Source organism: Corvus cornix, chromosome 4, assembly GCF_000738735.6.
Source record: "Corvus cornix cornix isolate S_Up_H32 chromosome 4, ASM73873v5, whole genome shotgun sequence".
Classification (NCBI taxonomy): Eukaryota; Metazoa; Chordata; class Aves; order Passeriformes; family Corvidae; genus Corvus; species Corvus cornix.
The window spans coordinates 5,147,750-5,164,630 of record NC_046334.1 but is presented as its reverse complement, the minus strand read 5'-3'; the positions used below and the strand labels follow the sequence as shown (position 1 = coordinate 5,164,630).

Genomic DNA, 16,881 nt, shown 5'->3' with positions numbered 1-16,881 from the left:
TTATGTGCAAGAATTAAGGGCTTCACAAAGTTGCATACAGAATGTTTTAATAAAATGCATAGTAAATCAGTGAATTACGCCATCCTACAGGTCAGGTTAGGACATTACTTGAATTTGTGGCGTATTATGGTGAATAAAGCTGATTCTGTGTTTCCTTTTAGAGACAAAAAAAAAGAAGATGCCTCTAAAATGGAGAAAGATTATTTTCTTCCTCCTGGCATTCTCATTCAAAAATCTTCTGAACTGACTGTGCAAAAGTGTCCTCTCCAGTGATTTTGTGGAGAAGCATGATTTTGTTTTAGGTATTCTATTGGTTTAGTCTGTTTGTAGTGCTTCCCAAATTACTAAGGGAAGCAGAATATTTTAGTAACACTTCCATAGTTGGCCTCTCAGTTCTGATCTGTCATGTTTGTACAGTGCTCATGTAGACTAAACAATTAAGAGAATGACCTTAACGGGACATTCAGAACCACTGCTGAAGCCACTGGGGAACAAAAACCACAGCTCTGTTATCAGCCTGAACTTGCTGTCAGAACAAGCTCACAGTCTGAGCAGCTCGATCCACAGAGTGTTTAAATACAATAAAAACATAGTTCTAGAAGCACCATCCCTCACAGGCTCACTTAAAATGATTTGTTCCGTGGAGATGGGGCCAGAATTGAATTGAACACATTGATCTATGGTTGCTTTTCCTTCGGTATAATTCCGAGTTTAGTAACTTTGCTTTGCTTTGAAGAGTGGAGCTGGTTTTGTTTCTGACTAGCTGAGCTGGCTGTAAAGACAGGATTACAACCTGTCCCTGGAGAAGCAAGGTGCAGTTCTGGCCTGAAACACAGTCACTGAAGCTGCTGTGTCTGTGACCTCTGTGGTTTTCCTGTAACTTCCGCAAGATCAGCGTTCAAACAACGCAATGTGTCATTAATCAGAGAGGGTAGGTCCTCATCAGGTGCTTACCTTGGCCCTACCAGAGCAAATGTTTGAAATGGCAGAGGCAGCCCTGTATCCACACAGCTCTGCCTTCGCTCAGCCCCATTCCTGAGAGTCTTCCAGGCCACTGAGGTGGCGCAGGGAACTTCCTCACGCGTGCTGCTAGGAACAGTGTCCTTTTCCTTGAGTGGGAAGGGGACGGACACAGTCTGTGTGTATGAAATAATGTCCCTTTTTCCTCTAAAGAGTAAACAGGCTGGAAAAACAATGAGATTGTATGAGTATGAGAAAACCTGTTTCTTTATGCAATGAGTCACCTACCAGAGAACCAGGGTGTTTATCTAAAACTCAGTTCTCACCTGCAGAAAGTAGGTAATTTTCAGTGCACAGAGGTCTAGATATTTAAAACTGGTTTTGAGTGTCTCTCCTGTATCATAAAAGCTTTTAAAAGAAACAGTGGTGGTCAAGTTAGTGATTTATGTACATTTAATCATGCATATGCAGCAGGTGTGAATACCCCCTTCTGTAATTAAATAAACATAATAATTGTCTTAATCTAAGTAGCTGAAAATTACTTGGAATTCCATTGTTAACCACATTGGAGAAGGGATTATTCCTTTAATAATATAATAATACTTAATCTTATTTTGGTTGCAGTTTTAATGGTTTTGCTTAGGTGTTTAGTATTGTCCAAGGCAGACACACAGTGCCTAATTCAGAGTGATTTTCAATTTTTTTTTTTGTTAATAGCATATATTTCTTCTTACAGTAGATGGTGATAACAGTGCATCTAATGATCAAAGTTTTCTGCTATTATAATTAATTTATATTCACTGTGTTTACAGGGGAAAATATTTTTATTTGGTTGTTCCGCACCCAAAAATGTCTTGGCTTTTATTTACTCTTCTTTCAACATTGAGTTAAGCAGAACTGGATCAGAAGTAATTATAACTTTCTTCCCTCTCAACAGGTTTTCGAAAAATCAGTCTGGACGACCTCCGAAAGGCTTACATTGTGAAAGATGTGCAGCAATATATTCTGCATCGTTTAGACCAGGAAGAAGCCCTGAGACAGCACCTCACAAAAGAAACGGCAGAAATGCTGAATCAGCTTCACATCAAGAGCAGCGGTTGCTTTTTGTATCTGGAACGTGTCCTAGATGGAGTTGTGGAGAATTTTATTATGTTACGGGAGATCCGTGATATTCCAGGAACATTAAATGGCCTCTACCTTTGGCTCTGTCAGAGACTTTTTGTGAGAAAACAGTTTGCAAAGGTCCAGCCTATCCTTAATGTAATTCTTGCAGCCTGCAGGCCCTTAACCACCACAGAATTATATCACGCAGTGTGGACCAAAAACATGACACTGACGATGGAAGACTTTCAACGCAAATTGGATGTCCTGTCGAAAGTCCTTATCGATGGCCTTGGAAATACAAAAATCCTGTTTCATTACAGTTTTGCTGAGTGGTTGTTGGATGTAAAGCACTGTACACAGAAATACTTGTGTAACGCCGCAGAGGGACACAGAATGCTGGCGATGAGTTACACCTGCCGGGCAAAGGATTTAACACCGTTAGAAGCTCAAGAGTTTGCGTTGCATCTCATTAATTCTAATTTACAGTTGGAGACTTCAGAGCTGGCTTTGTGGATGATATGGAATGGCACACCTGTCAAAGACTCCCTGTCAACCTTAATTCCTAAAGAGCAAGAGGTATTACAGCTGCTGGTAAAGGCTGGTGCTCACGTCAACAGCGAAGATGACCGCACATCCTGCATCGTTCGGCAGGCCCTGGAGAGGGAGGACTCCATCCGCACCTTGTTGGACAACGGGGCGTCCGTAAACCAGTGCGATTCCAATGGGAGAACACTCCTGGCCAACGCGGCCTACAGCGGCAACCTCGACGTGGTCAACTTGCTGGTGTCAAGGGGAGCAGATCTGGAGATCGAAGACACCCACGGGCAAACAGCACTGACCTTGGCTTCTCGGCAGGGGCACACCAAGGTGGTCAACTGCCTCATTGGCTGTGGGGCCAACGTCAACCACACGGACCACGACGGCTGGACGGCGCTGCGGTCAGCAGCGTGGGGAGGGCACACGGAGGTGGTGTCCGCGCTCCTGTACGCTGGCGTCAAAGTGGACTGTGCAGATGCCGACAGTCGGACGGCGCTGAGAGCAGCAGCATGGGGAGGGCATGAAGATATTGTGCTGAATCTGCTCCAGCACGGTGCTGAAGTTAATAAAGCTGACAACGAGGGCAGAACAGCTCTGATCGCAGCTGCGTACATGGGGCACAAAGAGATCGTGGAGCACCTGCTGGACCACGGTGCAGAGGTGAATCACGAGGACGTGGACGGGAGAACGGCGCTGTCTGTGGCTGCGCTCTGTGTGCCGGCCAGTAAGGGACACGCCTCGGTGGTCAGCCTCCTCATCGACCGCGGTGCTGAAGTTGACCACTGTGACAAGGATGGCATGACTCCACTGCTGGTAGCTGCATATGAAGGACATGTGGACGTGGTTGATCTGCTTCTGGAAGGAGGAGCTGATGTTGATCACACGGACAACAACGGCCGGACACCGCTTCTGGCAGCAGCCTCCATGGGCCACGCCTCAGTCGTGAATACTCTCTTGTTTTGGGGTGCAGCTGTTGACAGCATTGACAGTGAAGGTAGAACAGTTCTGAGCATAGCATCTGCACAGGGCAATGTTGAAGTAGTACGGACTCTGCTGGACAGGGGGCTAGATGAAAATCACAGAGACGATGCAGGCTGGACACCTTTGCACATGGCAGCTTTTGAAGGTCACAGGCTGATCTGTGAAGCTCTTATAGAACAAGGTGCTAGAACAAATGAAATTGATAATGATGGACGGATACCTTTCATATTAGCCGCACAAGAAGGTCACTATGATTGTGTGCAGATGTTACTGGAAAATAAATCCAACATTGATCAGAGAGGCTACGATGGGAGAAATGCTCTCCGGGTTGCTGCCTTAGAAGGTCACAGAGATATAGTTGAGCTACTTCTCAGCCATGGAGCAGATGTGAACTACAAAGATGCTGATGGCCGGCCAACGCTTTATATCCTAGCATTAGAAAACCAGCTTACAATGGCTGAGTATTTTTTAGAAAATGGTGCAAACGTTGAAGCAAGCGATGCTGAAGGAAGAACAGCACTCCATGTTTCCTGCTGGCAGGGCCATTTGGAGATGGTGCAGGTGCTGATAACTTACCATGCTGATGTGAACGCTGCAGATAATGAGAAGAGATCTGCTTTGCAGTCTGCTGCATGGCAAGGCCACGTGAAGGTCGTGCAGCTTCTCATCGAGCATGGTGCTCTGGTTGACCACACATGTAATCAAGGTGCTACTGGACTCTGCATTGCAGCCCAAGAGGGGCACATTGACGTTGTCCAGATATTACTGGAGCATGGTGCTGATCCCAATCACGCCGACCAATTTGGGCGCACTGCTATGCGAGTTGCAGCCAAAAACGGACACTCCCAGATTATTAAATTACTGGAAAAATATGGTGCATCGACTCTGAATGGTTGCACTCCGTCTCCAGTCCACACAATGGAGCAGAAACCCTTACAATCAGTCTCCTCTAAAATGCAGTCCTTAACGATGAAGTCCAATAGTTCAGGGAGTACTGGAGGAGACGTGCAGCCTGGAATGCGGGGATTATCCAACGGGCCTGCGCACGCCTTCAGTTCTCCTTCGGAGTCGCCCGATTCCACGGTTGACCGTCAAAAGTCATCTTTATCAAATAATTCCCTGAAAAGCTCCAAAAATTCTTCTCTCCGCACCACGTCCTCGACGGCCACTGCTCAGACGGTGCCTATTGATAGTTTCCACAGCCTGTCGTTCACGGAGCAGATCCAGCAGCATTCCCTGCCACGCAGCAGGAGCAGGCAGTCCATTGTTTCCCCTTCTTCCACAACTCATTCCCTAAGTCAAAATCATAATTCACCAAGTAGCGAGTTTGAATGGAGCCAAGTGAAACCCAGTTTGAAATCAACTAAAGCGAACAAAGGAGGCAAAACAGACAACTGCAGCAAGTCTGGCTCGGCTGGAAAAAAAATAAAGCAGAGTAGTTCCTCCCAACCCAAAGTGCTAGAGTATGAAATGACTCAGTTCGATAAACGAGTACCTATTGCCAAATCTGGGACAAGCATGCCGCTGAAATCAATGCCGCCAGAGCCACAGTGCAAAATTTTGGTCCCTCCAGCTCAGCAAGAAGTTGGTCGATCTCAGCAGCAGTTCCTGATTCACCAACAGAGTGGGGAGCAGAAGAAGAGAAATGGCATTATGACGAATCCAAATTACCATCTTCAGAGCAATCAGGTTTTTCTCGGCAGGGTTTCTGTCCCACGAACAGTGCAGGACAGAGGGCATCAGGACGTGTTGGAAGGCTATCCCTCCGCAGAGACAGAACTCAGCCTTAAGCAAGCCTTAAAACTTCAGATTGAAGGTAGCGACCCAAGCTTCAACTACAAGAAGGAAACACCATTGTAAAAGGTAACCTACCTAGTCACAAAGGAGCCAAATGCCTGCGTTTCATCTTGTGCATTTAAAATGTGCTAAAATTGCATTTTATTATCGTTTACCATCATAATTGCTTATGTGATGAATGTTAAAATCTTAACCTGGCAAGTGTTTCCTTCGCTGTCATTTAAAAGCATCAGCCACAGAGGATTTGGATTGCTGTCATGTTGTCTGTTGAATTCGCTTGCTCCAATTGTGCCCCACTGTCTTTGATAAGTGACTGCATAAAAGAGCAAGTTTCACGTAGCATTGATTTGGAATTTCATTTTCAAACATAAGAACAGATGAGAATTTTAATATATGATATTTTCAGGTCCAGTCTTTATTTCATTATTTACAAAAATGCTCCTCAGGAAGTTTCTAAAGGTTCTTATAAGTTATAGGCAACCACTCTTCTGAATGTGGATTTCAAGGGTAAAGCATAAGTATATATAAATTAGAAAGTTAAAATACTATTCTAAGCTTTGATTTTATATTTTTGTTACTGTAGAGGTAATCCTCCTGTAAAAGAGGTGGCTTTTCTCAGAGCAAGATTATAATCTATGTTACAGTACCAATTTTCTGACCATTCTGTTGTTCTTAATCAGGGGAGGTCATTTAGATCTCTCACCTCCTCTCCAATACTGAATTTTAAGCTGAAAAAGTAATTACAAGTCTCTTTTTAAGACCTGAATTGTCAGTGAGTCGGCTAAAATAGTTTTATTTTTCTCCCTCTTCCTGTTGAGGTGTATGTTTTTTATGGTATTTGGAACGTGTTAATATATTTTCTGTTTGAAATTCAGAGAAGCAGCATTTTTATGAAATGTGTGCACACCTCCTATTGCTTGCTCGCTTATTTTTGAAAACTTTTTTTTGTGTGTGAATGCAGCATTTTGGACAGCTCGGGCTGCTGCTCCTTAGAACAAGAATGTTCTTGCCAGTTCTGACTCAGTTCTGCTGCAGGTCATCAAAGACAGCGTGTTTCTAGGACAGTTGCAGGTGGTGCAGAATCCACAGATGGAAGGTTTACAGCTGTCAAAAACACATAAGCAGGCATTTTCCCAAAATATCCTGGAAATTGATTTTAATGGAATACATCTGTAGATGTAGCTGAGGTCCCTGGAGAATTGCAGAGCGATAGAATGTTGTGCAGGACCCTGTTGGGTTGGCTTTTTGGTTAAATGAAAATGTTTGAAATAATAAAGTGTTTAAAGAGCATCTGTGCTAGAGCCTGCACATTTGTAAAATACAAATATTAGCCAAGGGTCACATGAGCTGTGGGACAGGACAGCAGGAGCAGGCATAGAGAGGAATCATCAGCTGGGAGAGAAAAGGCCTTAAATCTTCATAGAAGTTACAAGGATTTCAGATTCCCACACGAGTACATCATGTCCAAACAGGATAAGAATTTATTTGTAATTTTTTCCTGCTTGCATAAAACTTTAAGACGTGTAATTAAGGATTGTATTTCCTAACTCTTACGTGCCTGCACCTGATGTTCATCGCTTGCTTTCATGTTGTACTTCATTGTAAATCCATTGCATGGTTCTGACATAGAATGTGTTCATCTGACCTGACCTGTCATCAAAAGACTGGTTTGGGTGAATTTTTCCAACTTTATTTATTTTAAAATATAAACAGCATGTAAAGAAATCTGCACGTTCCACATATAATACTAAAATTTGGCTCTGCTTTATCTGGAACAAAGGGCATGTGACTGAAAATTCAGGGTTTCTCTCAGTGAAGTTCTTGGTTATGCAAATGTCTAAAAAAAGCGAGGTGTGAATAACCAAATGGTTCCTTTTGCTTTTCTCTTAACGCTTTCCAGAGCGTCATTTTAAAGATGGGAGTTCAGAACAATTTTGTGGATTACGAATTGCTTGGCACAGGCTGTAATTTGCCTCCTCTTTTGCCAAGTCTCAAGCACAGAAAAAAACGGTAATTTCCCTGACCGGTGGATAAATGAGTCACCTGTGGGGAATCACTTCAGAAGTACTCCACGGGAGCACCACAGGAATGGCTTTCCTTCCCTGGCTGCTGCTTCCCAGCCTATCCAGGACGCTCTCCTGCTGTGGGGACCCCCTAGCTGCTTGGGATGGCAGAGAGCACAGGGAATCAATCGCAGGATTGGGGTTAGGCAGGAAACTTCTCCTCCTCAGGTTGTTGTTGTGTGCTTTTAACTTCAGCTAGGGACGATACAGCTCCCTTTCTGACAAGACTGTTTGTGTTACAGACTATTTCAAAGCTTAATGTTTTTATTTTATACTTCCAGGCCAATTCCGTGATGCTGTGAACAGAAGCGCTTCTGCTCCCAATGATTTATCAGCTGGCTGGGATGAAAGCAAAAAATGCTTGTTTAGTCCACCTAGAAATTCAAGAATGTGATTCCTACAGTACAGTTACCTTAATTACTGTAATGTGCCTACATTTTCAGGCTGCCTTCTCAGTATAACCCTCTGTGCTTCAAAATTTTATTTTGTGTACTTTGTATTTAATACACAGAATGAGCACTTTTTTTAATTGCAGAAAGATATATGCTGTATTTCCCTGACCACAGCTGAAAATGGTAAGAACCAGGAATTCTGATTTCCTTTTCCAGATCGCTTGGTAGAGGTGCATGTGCCACAGTGAACTGTGTTATGGAAAAGGCAGTGCTTTTTGTATTTATTTTTCTGTGGCTAAAGAAAATAAGCAAAGAGTTTGTCACATTTGCATTGTTGTCATGTATTGTCAGTTCCCTGTGTACTTCAAAAAGTTCCCTCCAGAATTACAAGTCTTGTAACAGTATTTTATAAATACTGTACTTGTGTGTTCTGTCTGTGTAATTGCTGTTCAGTGGTGGCAAAGAAGCTGGACTGCAACCACCTGCAGTATCTTTGGGATTTTTAAGAGGCAAAAATCTACTCTCTGGTACTACAGCACCAAATCTGGATGGCAGACTGGGACCACTGAAAGCAATAGGCTAATTTTGGACACTTGGTCTTCAATAGCCTCTGTTACTGCTACGGTGATGAGGTAATTAATATGGGTGTGTCTGAGGTGCTAAAAGGTCTGATCCTGCTTTCATGTATATCTCTATACATTAGAAACAGCTCTTTCTCTTTTCCAAGGTAAAGGACTATTATTGGGAATGTCAGTAAAGCCAACCATGGAAAATACAGACACTTTGTTAGTGAGGCTGAGAGAATACGCAGTGAGAGTGCAGTGGAAAAGCACAGTGACAGCGTTGCCTGGGGAGTACAGAGATTACTGAGTTAGCCCTGTCCTGAGACAATAACTCCTTAAAGCACAAACTTGTATGAATGTGGTTACTGCTTCAGGGGGATTAGGTAGAGCCAGCGTGTCTCTGTACCTGGAGCACAGTTAATCAGCGGTCGGGAGAGTCCATCTATGGATAATGAAAAGCTGGCTTCCCGCTCTTACAACAGAAAAATTTTACTTGTATGAAAGAGAGCAAAGTCAAGGTCATTGTTGTGAAAGTGAGCAGTGTGTTTTTCCTTTGAACGTGCACATTTTACTTGCACAGTTCTGCAAGTGACAAAATGAAGCAGGTGGGTTATTTTCTCCTACAAATGCAAGCTATATTCTACTATTCGCCATTACACAGCCTTGCTCTTTAGAAAATAAGCCTATTTTTGTATGCAAGTATTTCTTCTAAAGGCTTGGGTTTCATCTTTTTCATACTCTAATTCTGATCATTCCAGAAATAAGAGGATAGAGAACTGAGGTTATTTTTCATAGCTGATTAATTAGATCCTTAAACTTTGATGAATGGCCCCTGGATGTATATGTAGTGCATATTCTGAGGCACTAAAGGGCTCCATGTCTGGTTATTATGATCAACCATCATCAGAATTTTTTTTTTTTTTTTTTTAAATCTTGCACCTCCATTCTTATTTGCTTGTTCCTAAATGTAAAAAAAGAATCTTTTATAGTCAGGCATTCAGCATACAGTAAAATTAGATGTTAGAAGCTGACACACGGCAATATGGATTATTCTGAATGTTTCGTATATTGAATTTCTTGTCCCCGTGGGACAATTATAAAATAAACATAACAGGAGTCTGGCAGAATGGCCTTAAGAGGGTTAGTGGCTTAGAAAAGAGAAAGTACCAAAATGTTCTCAGCAAACTTGTTCCAAACCTCAAATATAGTACATTTGCAATACTGTGCAAGGATACGACTTTTCTTAGTTATTAGATGTATGTTTTGTTCTGTAGAAAGGGATCCCTGAATGCCAACATTTTTTCTACTGACCTTGACTGTCATTGGGATATATTTATTTAATTTTATTGTGTTGTTATTAATTGCACCTTGTGAACAGAGGACGTAAAAATATGGCCAATTTCACAAGGGGCCACAACTTATAGATAGTCTGGCGGGTTTTGTGTGAATAGTATTTACATTTGAAACAGTCACTGGGGAAACCCTCTCTCCAAATCAGCAGAAAGTAGACCTGTCAAAAATGTTTTCAGAATGACAATTCTGCCACATTTTAAATATCCCTTTGGAACAGAGCAGGAATTGCTTTAAATCATCTATTTTCTCAGAAGGTCTGTGTAATTCCACATTGCTGTTGCGTGTGATTTTTAGCATCACCATTTGTGAGGGGTTTGTGTGCCAAGCAAAGTTGGTGTTCCCCCCCGTTGCTCCCTCTACTCTGCCCTCTCCCATCTGTAAATGGCGGGGAGGTTAGCAGAGGGGTGTAGCTGTGAATCAGCACAGCTCCTTCTGCCGGGGCAGCAGTTCTCATCACCACCTGAAAAACCTGAATCAAACAGGAATCCTGTTTCTCTTCATCCCATTTCGCTGGTCCTTCCAAGGTCATCTCCACAAGACATCCAAAATTCTTGACAGGAGAGCTGGGGAAAAAGACTGTTTTGTGGACACGGATATCAATACTGTGTGCATGTGGAAAAACTCATCTGGAGAGAAATGCATTAAGAGATACCAAGGCACAATTGATGCATTTTTGTCTTCTCTGTGATCAGTATTGAAAACGTTGCCGTTTCTTTAAAACTAAAAAGGTGTTTTCCCTCCTCAGTTACTCTGCTATGCAAATGTCTGTTATGCTTAATATTCCCCATCTGAACTCCTCAGTTAACTTGGTTTGCAGATAGACTGTTTTTTCCTGGAGTGGGTTGTAAATAGCCTTTAATGTACATTGAATGAATTTCACATTGTAAAATTTTTATTTTATTCCTTGTATTATATTAAGCGAAAATCCCTGTGTATATTAAAGTGCATAATAAATATATTTGCTTTTCAGCAGACATCTAACTGTTTTAATTTTTCTACCTCATTTCCTGGGACATTTCAGGAAAAGGTTATTAAACTTGATTGACTTTTCTGTAGTACTAAATGAAGTGTGATGTGTGTGTCCAGTAAGCAGCCCAGGCTAGCAAGCCTCAGACCCTGGCATTAATTCCTGTGGCCCCAAGCATTTGCAGGAGAAAATTTGCTGCATGTCCTTCTGTTTAAAATGACCATTTTATACTGTAAATACCATGAGGGCCAATAAATTCACTATTTCAGTTGCTGTAAGTTTTTTACCAGTTCAAGTGGATTTTGTTAAGTATTGCCTTGATGAGTGTTTCTCAGTAGTATTTTCAGTTTTGAGCAAAAGCTCTCTTACTGATGGGGGCCTCTCATTTTTCTTGAATTTGTTATTAAAAAAGGTAAGGGAGAGAAGTTTTCTGGTCCTTGCAATAATCCCCTTTGGCCCTGTGATCTTATCCCACTTCTTCAGATCATAAAGCTACCATGATTTGTCTTGAGTGTGAAGGAAGAGTTTGGCTGTGCCTTCTGCAAAGGACGCTTCAGGTTTACCCCCAGGTATTCTGGTTCACACAGATTCCAGCAGCTGGTGCACGTGGGTCGACTGATTCCTAAGATTAGGTGAATGGCAAAATTGTCATTATTTGCTGACTTGTTTTCTGTGTATTTCCGTTGTTTCTCACAGCAATTATTGACCCTCTTTTGTTAAGTTCTCTGTGTCTGAAATAACAAAGTATGAGATGCATTAATTCAGTGGCTATTTTTCATTGAAGCAAAGAATTTCCACTGAATTAATCTTTGAGTAAGTTCTGTGGCATTCCAGAGATAGACATTTTCTTCAGATAAGCACTGTAATAATATTTAAATAAAATTATTCAACACCTGTTTTAAATCTCTTATTCTATGGAATATACACAGTCACATTAAATAATGCTTCACATCATCCGTGAGATCTTTACAACAATGTGGCTTGTGTGTTACATGTATTTTCCAAAAGAAAGCTGAGATTGGTTGGCACAGTAAACTAAAGCTTTTCAGTTGGAGGCCCTTGGAGAGACAGCAATGAGAACTTGGCATTGATCTAAATCCTAATCATTTTAGGCTACAAAGAGTCGCAGAAATAGGGTATGGGACTGAGAAATCTAGTTGGCAAATCATTTGGATAAAGAAATCTCCAAATGGGTATGTAGGTAATATAAACAGATTGACCTTTAGAATTAAAATGTAATTTGCTGGTTGGGGGGACAGAATAAGGTGTTGGGGTCTGGGTGTTGGTTTTGGATTTTTATTTCCCCCAGCAACTTTTTTGATGTAACTTAACTTTTAAGTCTGCATCTCCTAGGGAAAAAGGTTTTTTGAAATACTAAGGGTGAGTAATAAAATTCTCTCCTCTTTGAGTTAAGGCTGTGAGCAGAGCTGTTGTGTGCTTGTTATGTCAACTTGGTGAACATTAGGCAATCTCATAGGGAGACTGTTTAAAATTCAAAGCTTTATTCATAAATGACAAAGAGTGGACCTTTATTATGATTTATTCTGTCATTTTCCATTATGCTGGCTATCCAGGTCACCATTGTGTTTTCCCGAAGAACAAAACATTCCAGTCTTGCTCCAGCTTTAATAATAGTCTGATAGTTCTGTTGCTGGTTTTTCATACTGCTCTCAGGAAAGGTGTTGCTATTCGCCAGTAAATCCCAAAACACTTCACAGAAAACACAGGAGAAACACTGAGATAAAGATACATTTGCTCTGTCAGTCGCTTAACAGGCTCCAAACAGCGTCGGGAAAAGCCCCTGGGCCTCTCCCAGCACTAGGCAGTTCTGCCGCCTTGAATAACCTGTTGTCTGGCATTAACTCATCTCCTGCTTTTTTTTTTTTTTTTTCTTTTTTAGTTGCTTTTTTTAGTTGCTTTTTGTGCATTTGCAGTGCAGCTCGCTGGAGGCTGTCCATGCAGCTGGGTGCCGCCAGCTCCAGCTCCTGGCCGGCTGTTGGAGCTGTGGGAGAGGAGTCGGCTCCGCTTTGGAGGCTGCTCTGCCAGCGGATTCCTGCGGGGTTGGGCAGGGGACCACCTCGCTGTGTCTGGCCCGTGCTGAGCAGCGTGGCACGGTGGGAGCTTGCCAAGCTCTCTCTGGAGCTGTGCTCGTTTTTCCTACTGCAGTCAGAGATTTCAAAAGCCCTCTTGGAAAAAAAAAAAAAAAAAAAATAGGAAAAAAGAGGCTTATCCAGGAGCCCCGTTGACAGGTGAGAGCTTTGCGAGAAGCAGTACTGAGCATGCATCCAAACCGTGTCCCGGTGCCAGTTTTCTGCTAATGGAACACTCGGAATTGAATGAGAGATAAAGCAGTCTGAATGTTTCTGTCTCTGCTAACATTTCATGTCTCCCCTGTGCCTTGGTTAGCTGTCAGCCTGCTGACAAATTAATGGGGGTGCGTGTTTCTGAAGGCTGTCATTAGATGGTATTCGTGGTGTGGAGAGACGAGATCCTTTTACAGGCACAGTCCTCAAAGCAGAGACATTTTTCAGAAGCTGGATAGGACCAAGATGCATACTTTCCCTTCCTGTTGGACTTTCCCATACAGGAGAAGGAGCAAAAAGCACCTGGGCTGGTGATGTACAAGGTTTAGTTGCATGAGAAGAGAGCAGGGAAGATAGATTCACGTCATCTCTGAAGTCTTCAAAATGCAGCTCACTCTTTGCCACGTCTAAAAACTGTACTGCTAAAGCAAATCTTGAGATGATTAGAGGGTGCATAATTAAGAGTCCTCATTTGGCTGCCGGAGCTGTTCACTGCAGGCCGGGAACAAGGCAGAAGCACATTCACTCCAACTCTGTTGCAGTGTTGGGCCTTGCAACACCATGGTTAATTCACTCTACTTGTGTTCTGCTGAGATTTCCCACAAGAGCACTGGATGGAGTTGGTTTTTAAATGCTTTTGCTAATTACTTTTTTTAACGTGAAATTAATGAACAGAATTATTCAGGGACATTCTTACTTACATGGGGTCAAGATTCCCTCCTTGAGCAGTTACATCCACTTCCATAACAGTATTTGAAGAGTGTGGTTCCCTTCACCTGAGGAAAGGTAGCAAAATCTGTGCCTAAATTGATACTAAAGTGCTTTTTGGCTCACACTGCTGGCTCATTTGCATGCAGCTTATTTTCTATAAAGGGTAAGTCCTTCCTCTTTGCCAGGATGGGATGATGGATTGAAGAACAGCCATTTCAGGACACACCAGATATTCATCCAGCCCTGTAATCTGTCATTATCAATGACCAATATCAGATGTGAATAGAAAAGTACAACAACAGGGTAAATTTTCAATTATTTTTCCTCTAAATATTCTCCAGCTGTTTGTGGCTCAGGGATTTCCAAACCCAGAGATAATGTCTTTATCATTAATATTTTCTGTGTCAGTTAATGTTAACTAAACCAGGAACAAGTAGCTGAGATTGAAAATGCACATTGTAATTTATAAATGGTATTTAATATTTGTTCTTTAAGGGTGAGACCACTGGACAGTCAGCTACTGAACACAAGTTGTAAGCCGTGAGTAGATTTATACCAGGTCTCTCTACGTCCAGAAGAATTATGTCTGGAATAAATGTGGAGCAGTTCATGTTAGCATTACACAATGAGAAAGTAAAGATATTACTTGAAGCATAAGGATTTCCCTGCATCTGCTGAAAACCTGTTTTGCAACAAACTAGAAGGAACATTGCTGTGTCCCAGATCCATGTAGGGAAGTTGGCTGATCTTTTTGCAGAGAGACAAGACAGCCTCAGGAACATCAGTTATTCTTCCCTTATTAACAATACGAACAAACTTGAATATTGATTCGCCGCCTCTCCAGCTCTTAGCCAAAGCCATCAGATGCTGGTAATAGGGAATGTATGCTCTCAAAAGTGAGTGTTTTGCAGATTAACAGTGGGCACAAAGGGAAGCACAGGTGCAGAAGCATATTTCCATGGTGCTGCTCGGCGGTGCTGCTCGGCAGTGCCGCTGTGCAGCACAACAGGAACCAGGTGAAAAGGAAAATTACTCTAGCAGATGTAGTCCCTCCTGTGTTTCCTAAGCTCCCAGTTTGCCAAGCCGTATCCCCAGGATCAAGCACTTTCCCTGCAGAAATAATGACTGTGTTTGCCTTTTCAATCTGTTTTCATTTAACTCTGGGATTTTCACAGACCACATTGACAGTGACTAGAAGTTGCCAAGTAGTGTCGAGCTGCTTAAAACTTGATATTCCCCACACTCCTAATGTACTGCTTCAGAAACAAAGCAGGTTTCCACAACCTAGATAACACCATGGTTGAAGTATCCCTTGGCTCCTTCAGTTTTCCCACTCTGGCAGGACCAATAGGTTGTGGGCACTGTGCCTCACACAGAAAAACCAGTCTCAATTAAATTTGCTCTGTTCTCATTTAGGCATCCTAATTACTAGGGGGTGGGGTGGTGCTGAGCATGGAGATGGACAGACAGAGGATGGATGTGGAAGAGAGGCTTGGTCTTTACATGGATGTTTGTCACTGCCCAGGGGGAAGCATGGAATACCTTGTTTGAACATGCAGCTCCATGATGGCCAGCATGGGCTGGCCAGAGAGCTGCCCTTCAGTAACAAATGAGAGATGAGACTGGGAATCAAAGCCTTCAAAAACACACCAGGGGCTCATTTTTAACATGTCAGAGGAGGGGCTGCCAGTGCAGAGCAAGGGGGCATAGCAGGAGCCATGCTGGAAAGGTTGTCCTCGGGGTAGACATAGCACAGGATGTGAGGTATGGGAGTTTCACCTTGTGAGAAGAGAGCATTGCTCATCTGTCCCAGAGGTTGCCGAGACTGACAGAAGAGGCCCTGAAAAGTGAGGTGTGATTTGAAGACCAAGTTACAGATAGAATGTCTTCATCCTCCTCCTAATGTAGTCTGGGCTGTCCCCTGCTTGGGAATAGCTGGTGGGAGGACTTTGTTTGGATATCAGGGCGCTGCCATAGCCTTAGGGTAGAAAGCAGGCTAGCACAGTGTGGCCCCTCCCTTTGGAGGAGGACTTTAATCCATGCATTCATTCGTTTGAAATTACATAAGGCTATATAAGTGTGTTTCTTCCATTTTGGAGACGCTTGCCTAAGTCTGTTGTGCAATTAAGACCAGCAATAGCTGTTTGTGTGCAGCAGTGCTGGGGCTGCAGTGTGGTCACTGCATCCAGAGCTGGAGCACAGCAGCTTTCATGGGGATAGCTCCCAGCCACCACCCGGACTGGCGGCTGCCACCAGGGCTGGCTCCCTGGGAACAAGCTGAGAGCTATTCAAAGAGCTGCAATCGCTCTCTAAACATGAAATGCAGCCAGTTTATGACACAGTTCACTCTCTGTTAGTTGAGATTAATCAGAGAGTCTCCAGGTACACTCCCTCAAACATTAGCACTGCGGGATGTGCGTGGGAATGCCGGGCACACACATCCTCACGGAGGCCAGCAGGTTTATTGGCCCCGAGGCAACGCTGGCTTTCCCTGACCTGTGCTGGCTCCTACGGGGCGCATTCATGCAGGCACTGGGCAGGCAGGAGGAGGTGGTTAAAGCCAGGGCTGCTCCTGAGCTCGCACAACATTCTCAGAGACAGGACCAAGTTGAGGGACCCCACGTGTCTCAGCCCACCCCAGGGCTGCGATCAGCACAGTGCCCATCCCCACTTTCCTCCCCAAGGAGGTGGGTACCAGCTTCTTGGCAGGACTTCCCCTCTAGCACCAGGTTGCTTAGGAGAAAACAGAACAACGTACCTGCTCATTTTCCATAACCACTTTAATCCCCAAATACCCGTTCAGACTGAAGTTTACAGTAAGGTGAGAATTAGTTTAGTTTAAGGTAATCCAAATGGAGCAAGATGGAATAAATACTGCTTCACTCACTGTTACTATTTCATCTGGCAGTGGGTGAAGGATCTTTAGGAATGGTTGACTAAAAAAGGAAAGCTACTTCACACAGCAAGAATTTCCATATTGCTTTTGAAAATCAGATAAATAAAACTAAAGAAGCCAACCCTGAGTCCCTTTCCTCCCAGCAGACTCAGTACCTCTGAAAGAACAATACAATATCGTGTGTGAAAACGCAGGCATAACTCCCAAATGATTTCCCTATCTCTGTTTTTATTGCTTCAATAGCAGCTTATGAA

General features: G+C 43.1%; 1 protein-coding gene across 2 annotated transcripts in view; it reads left to right on the top strand.

Annotated features, from left to right (window-relative positions):
* The window catches only part of ANKRD50 (ankyrin repeat domain 50), a 39,783-nt gene extending 29,057 nt beyond the window's left edge, over window positions 1–10,726 (top strand). For both annotated transcript variants that reach the window (XM_039550786.1, XM_039550787.1), the window contains exons 4-5: window positions 1,898–5,445; window positions 7,724–10,726. In XM_039550786.1, coding sequence (XP_039406720.1) covers window positions 1,898–5,442 — 3,545 coding nt within the window. In that variant the 3' untranslated portion in view covers window positions 5,443–5,445; window positions 7,724–10,726. The remainder of the gene's footprint in view (window positions 1–1,897; window positions 5,446–7,723) is intronic.
* Window positions 10,727–16,881: the final 6,155 nt, after the last annotated feature.